This window comes from Triticum dicoccoides, chromosome 5B (genome assembly GCF_002162155.2).
Source record: "Triticum dicoccoides isolate Atlit2015 ecotype Zavitan chromosome 5B, WEW_v2.0, whole genome shotgun sequence".
In the NCBI taxonomy this organism is placed as follows: domain Eukaryota; kingdom Viridiplantae; phylum Streptophyta; class Magnoliopsida; order Poales; family Poaceae; genus Triticum; species Triticum dicoccoides.
Genome location: NC_041389.1, coordinates 477,574,615 through 477,580,260, shown reverse-complemented (window position 1 = coordinate 477,580,260; position 5,646 = coordinate 477,574,615). Strand labels below are relative to the sequence as shown.

Sequence of the window (5,646 nt, the reverse complement as noted above, 5' to 3'; positions counted from 1 at the left end):
TTGAACCAGAATCAGATCAGAGGCGTAGGTAATGTAGTACTGCCGTCTCAGCTCGCCACTTGTGTCAATGATGTCGATGAGATACTCAAAACTCAAAAGCCGCGTCTCCTCACGTCTGCCCAATTGAGTGGTGTGTGATTCCGACTGTACCGTTGCCGTCGTCAAAGCAGCTTCGGGTTTAAACCCCTACTTAAACCCCCCTCATCGATCCCCTCTGGTCCTCCACACGTCAACGCCCGCTCGCTCTCCAACGGCGACTCCGCACGACCGCGCGCAACAGAGCAGGGCCATGGTGGCATCCATGGCGGCCTCCCCCCTCCGGCCGCTCCTCTTTCTCCTCCTCGCCGCCCTCGCCTGCCACGGTAAGCCATTCCTCCGCCCGCTCACCCGACGACCCACCCTGACCCGCGCTAGTTGCTGACGTGTGCTACGTTGCTCTGTCCGTTTCTTTTGCTCCTGCAGCGGCGGACGCGAGCTGGAGCGGGAACCCCTTCCGCCACGGCCACGGGCGGGGCCGCGGCCTCGGCGTCAACTACGGCAGGGTGGCCGACAACATCCCGACGCCGCGGCGGTCCGTGCAGCTGCTGCGCGCGGCGGGGGCGGGCTCCGTCAAGATCTACGACGCCAACCCGGCGGTGCTCCGCGCGCTGGCCGGCACGGGCATGGCGGTCTCCATCATGGTGCCCAACCAGATCATCCCGGACCTGGCCGCCTCCTACGCCGCCGCCGACCGCTGGGTCGCCGACAACCTGCTCCCCTACCTCCCGCGGACGCGGGTCAAGTACCTGCTCGTCGGCAACGAGGTGCTCTCCGACGGCTCCATCACGGCCTCCACCTGGACCCGCATCGTGCCGGCCATGGAGAACCTCCACCGCAGCCTCCGCGCGCGCCGCGTCAGCCGCGTCAAGCTCGGCACCACGCTCGCCATGGACGCGCTCGTCACGGGCGCCTTCCCGCGCCCGCCCTCCGCCGCGGCGTTCCGCCCCGACATCGCCGAGCAGGTCATGCGCCCACTGCTCCGCTTCCTCGAGGGCACCAACTCCTACTACTTCGTCGACGCCTACACCTACTTCGTCTGGGCCGGCAGCAACGGCACCGTCCCGCTCGACTACGCGCTCCTCCAGGCCGCCACGCGCGCCCGCTACGTCGACCCCGGCACGGGGCTCACCTACACCAACCTGCTCGACGAAATGCTCGACGCCGTGGGCGCCGCCATGTCCAAGCTCGGCCACGGGAGCGTCAGGATCGCCATCGCGGAGACCGGCTGGCCCAACGGCGGCGACTACGACCAGATCGGCGCCAATGTCCGCAACGCCGCCGTCTACAACAGGAACCTCGCGGCGCGGATGGCCAGGAACCCCGGCACGCCGGCGCGGCCGGGCGCCAGGATGCCGGTGTTCGTCTTCTCCCTCTACAACGAGAACCTCAAGCCCGGCCCGGGCACCGAGCGCCACTGGGGCCTCTACCACGCCAACGGCACGGCCGTGTACCCGGTCGACCTCACCGGGCGGCGGCCGCTGTGGGCGTACCCGCCGCTGCCGGCGCCGGAGAACGACACGCCGTACAAGGGCCCGATATGGTGCGTGCTGGCCGCCCACGCCGGCAGGAAGCTGAACGAGACGGCGGTGGGGGACGCGCTGACGTACGCGTGCGGGCAGGGGAACGGGACGTGCGACGCCATCCAGCCCGGCGGCGAGTGCTTCCAGCCCAACACGGGCGTGGCGCACGCCAGCTACGCCTTCAACTCCTACTGGCAACAGTTCAGGAAGACCGGAGCTACGTGCTACTTCAACAACCTCGCAGAGCAGACCATCAAGGACCCAAGTAAGCATGCTCAAACTCAACACTGCTCTGCTCTATATACATTGTGAAATTATTAGTACATGAAGATAAAATGATTTATGCATGAACATTGCAAGTACATTAGATTATTTGAGCTTGTGCATTGGGTTAATGAAACTGTGTACTCTTGGCGTTGGTTAGCAGTACGTGGTGAACAGAATAGATAGTACATTTTTCAGATGAGCAAAAGAGGTAGTGTCTTTAGTTTCTTTAGCTGGCCGTGGGATGAACCTTCCGAAAGTAGCCAAGGCTATAGAGTCTAGGAGAACAGTACAGGACCAGCTTGCTTCTAGGTATCATCGGGGTGATTAAATTAAACTGTTTTAACTTGTCACCTGAGATTACATCGGCTTATTCAAATGACCAAATCTGGATCAATCAGGTCATTCCAAACTAGGAGATCCATCCGATGCAGTGCTTAGCTGCTACGGAGGGTTTACTTATTATAATGACGATTAGGGCGATGAAATCAAATTGTCCTAACGTCTCTCCTGATATTATACTACCAGATGTCCCTGTTGTGATGCATCTGGTGTACTCACATATCTTAGGTAGGTGGTTCACTAAAGAGATTAGGATCGAGATATTTGAAAATGCTTGCCAGTTACAATTAGTTGCTAGCCAGTAAGCTTTAGGCATCTGTTGCCGATACCTGATTGATGCCCTTGATAATGTATTCTGGTAATGATATATGATGATTATAATGGAACTGTGCGGTCAATAAGAGAACCCTTTATTCTGTCAAGAGAGTTGACCCCTGGATTGGAGATCCAGATATTGATCTTCACAAGTTGTGCGTGAGATCTGCTGTTGCCAAAATATAATCAGTAGCCATAGTGTTGACCCAGACATTTCGATCTCAACTGTCTTGCATAGTGTCTTAAGAATAAGTAGAAGGTCGTCTCTGACAACTTCATCTTATGGAATGATATGAGCACCTGAAACTGGTGTGCGCTTTAGAGCATTATGAACCCTCCCCTCTAACGAACATTTAGCTGATTTCATTTTACCGACTAGGTGAAGCTAGTATCCGCAACCCCACATTAGCATGGTGATATGGCACAGAGAATCCTACCATGGTGACTATGTACACCTGGCTCGCTGACAAATTAATTTTGCTGAGACGATCAGGTCGCAGTTGTCATCCTTGTTCTGAAAGGTCCATTCTGATAGGCATAGTAGAGCTGGCTGTCGTTTCTCCATTGGTTTTTAATGCTAAACCCAGGTGCACTGTTGATCGAGTCAAAGTCCAACTGCACATTTCACATTACCTTTGGACACCCTGCATCCGCATGACTGCATTGCCCGTCTGCCATCGGCATGAGCATGCAGGCAGTGGTTATCTGAATCGGCAGTCCTTGATACATTTGAGAGTAGGGTGGATACAGAATCATAATTTCTGCACATACTTAGAAAATGTCAGGGTTCAGTATGCAGAACATTTCTCGTACGCTTTTGTCGAATTCTCATAAGCTGCACAGGATGGGTGTCGACTGTCGAGTATTGATGGCTGTAGGTAGTAGGGGTAGTTTCCTTTCAGAGCTGAAGCCCATCCATCCACGTACTCCTGCTTGCCTGCTTGCGTGCCTGTCTTTCTCTCGGTTCTTTTCGCCTATCGTTTTAGCTTAAACTTGGTAAAAGATTATGTCGCAGAGTGTTAATCTGGTCTGGAAAGCATAAAGAAGCCTTTCCATTATTACTTGAAGAAGAAATCAGAATCTCCAGCTACAAAGCACATAATTATATCTTACTAATGTTACATACCAATGATTCTTGAGGACTTAATTATTCAGAGCAAGCATGGCAATTGCAACCTGATCATCTCAACACTACCACTTCTGAGAAACTTTACTCGAAGCTACATATATGATGACTGTATGAGCGGTTTCTACTTTCTGAAGCAACTGACATGTGTTCCCCTCTGATGTCGATAGGGCGTCGACATGCAACTGATTTTGTTAGCCTTTGGTTATTGTTAACTGGAATTTATTTATTTTTCTTTTGCGGGGAAGTTGTTGTTAACTGGTTAACTCTGCCCTTTTCAGGCCACGGATCCTGCAAGTTCAGCAGTTCATTGGGCTGATTGATTCATACAAGGAAGGAGGGTGGTGTATTATGATGCTACTGATGTTCTCAAACCTTCTGATGTAGTAACAGTGATAGCTGACCGTCCGTTTGACCGTTTTTCGTTGTGGTTAGGCCGCTGTCCTTTTCTTGTTTCAAAATCATTCATGTACTGTACGTCATCTGTTGACGGTTGAAATGATAGTCACTCTGATTTTTATTGTTACTGGCTCTCGCTAATCCTGTCACTTGGCACTAACAATCTCATCCTTTTGTCTCTTTTGTCTGTCCCATGCCTACTACTGGAATGCAACGTTCACTTGCCTACTTCACTCTCTGCCAATGTGCACAATTTTGCACAAAGCCACGACGCACCTCTCACTCGTTTCCATCACTGGTCCTTTCCTCGTCACAGTTGCCATAGCTGTGCTGGCCATAGCTGATTGATTCCGTGGTTAATCTATTCTGTTAATGATACATGAGGGTTATAACGGGCAATAAAACAACTAATTATTCCGCCAAGAGAGTTTGACCCACACTTTGGAGATCCAGATATTGATGTGCACAAGATGTGCATGAGATCTGTTGTTGCCAAAATATAATCAGCTGACATATTGTTGACCCAGTACAGTTGGATCTGGACTGTCTTTGATATTGTCTTAAGCGTAAGTAGAAGGTCGTATCTTGACAACTTCATCTAATGGAATGAGATGCACACACGAAACTGGTGTTCGGTTTAGAGCACCATGAACTCCCCTTTTCTGAATGCATTTAGCAACATGTAGGATGATTTCATTTTACTGACTAGAATTGGATGGTTCCTTACAGTGTACACCAATTCTTAGCTTAACAGCCATGTGCTTGTTGAAGCTATCATCTCCAACTCCACATTAGCATCTTTCTAACAATTTGGCACAGAGTTGGTACTATGCAGACTTTTCCTGCCGCAAGTGTTGATGGCTCGCTGACAAAAATTGTGGTGAGATGATCAGGTTGCAGTTGCCATCCTTGTTCTGAAAGGTCCATTCAGATAGGCATAGTAGAGCTGGCTGTCGTTTCTCCGTTGGTTTTAAATGCTAAACCCAGGTGCACTTCGGTTCTCCGTTGGTTGGTCGAGTCAAAGTCCAACTGCACATTTCACATTGCCTTTGGATCCCCTGCATCTGCATTGCCCGTCTGCCATCGGCATGAGCATGCAGGCAATGGTTATGGAGTCCTTGATACGTACTCCCTCGCTAAAGAAATATATGAGCGTTTAGATCTAAACGCTCTTATATTTCTTTATGGAGGAAGTACATTTGAAAGTAGGGTGGATACTGAACCATAATTTCTGCACATATTTAGAAAACATCAGGGTTCAGTGTGCAGAACACCTCGTACGCTTTTGTCGAATTCTCACAAGCACAAGAGGATGGGCGTCGAGTGCTGATGGCTGTAGGTGAGACGTCTGCAATATGCGTAGTTTCCTTTCAGAGCTGAAACCCATCCATGATCCATCCACGTACTCCTGCTTGCGCGCGCTTCTTTCCCTCGGTTCTTTTGGCCTGTCGCTTTAGCTTAAACTTGGTAAAAGATGACGTTGCAGAGTGTTAATTTGGTCCGAAAAGCATGAAAGGCCTTCCCATTATTACTTGAAGAAGAAATTAGAATCTCCAGCTGCAAACCACGTAATTATATCTTACTAATGCTACATCCAATGATTCTTGATGACAACTATGAGAGGCCGCTGAGTACATATGA

The 5,646-nt window shown here is 50.8% G+C and overlaps 1 protein-coding gene across 1 annotated transcript; it reads left to right on the top strand.

Annotated features, from left to right (window-relative positions):
* Nucleotides 1–239: 239 nt before the first annotated feature.
* On the top strand, nucleotides 240–4,146 carry LOC119310961 (probable glucan endo-1,3-beta-glucosidase A6). The gene is made up of 3 exons (XM_037586583.1): nucleotides 240–362; nucleotides 463–1,824; nucleotides 3,888–4,146. Exons 1-3 carry the CDS (start codon nucleotides 290–292, stop codon nucleotides 3,923–3,925), a joined length of 1,473 nt encoding a protein of 490 aa, XP_037442480.1. The 5' UTR covers nucleotides 240–289; the 3' UTR covers nucleotides 3,926–4,146.
* The last annotated feature ends 1,500 nt before the right edge of the window (nucleotides 4,147–5,646 follow it).

Bases quoted from the DNA above. Each gene is read 5' to 3' on its own strand.
- LOC119310961 (XM_037586583.1), top strand. From the start codon at position 290: ATGGTGGCATCCATGGCGGCCTCCCCCCTCCGGCCGCTCCTCTTTCTC. The intron at 363-462 runs GTAAGCCATTCC...TTGCTCCTGCAG, and splicing joins CGCCGCCCTCGCCTGCCACG to CGGCGGACGCGAGCTGGAGC. The intron at 1,825-3,887 runs GTAAGCATGCTC...TGCCCTTTTCAG, and splicing joins GCAGACCATCAAGGACCCAA to GCCACGGATCCTGCAAGTTC.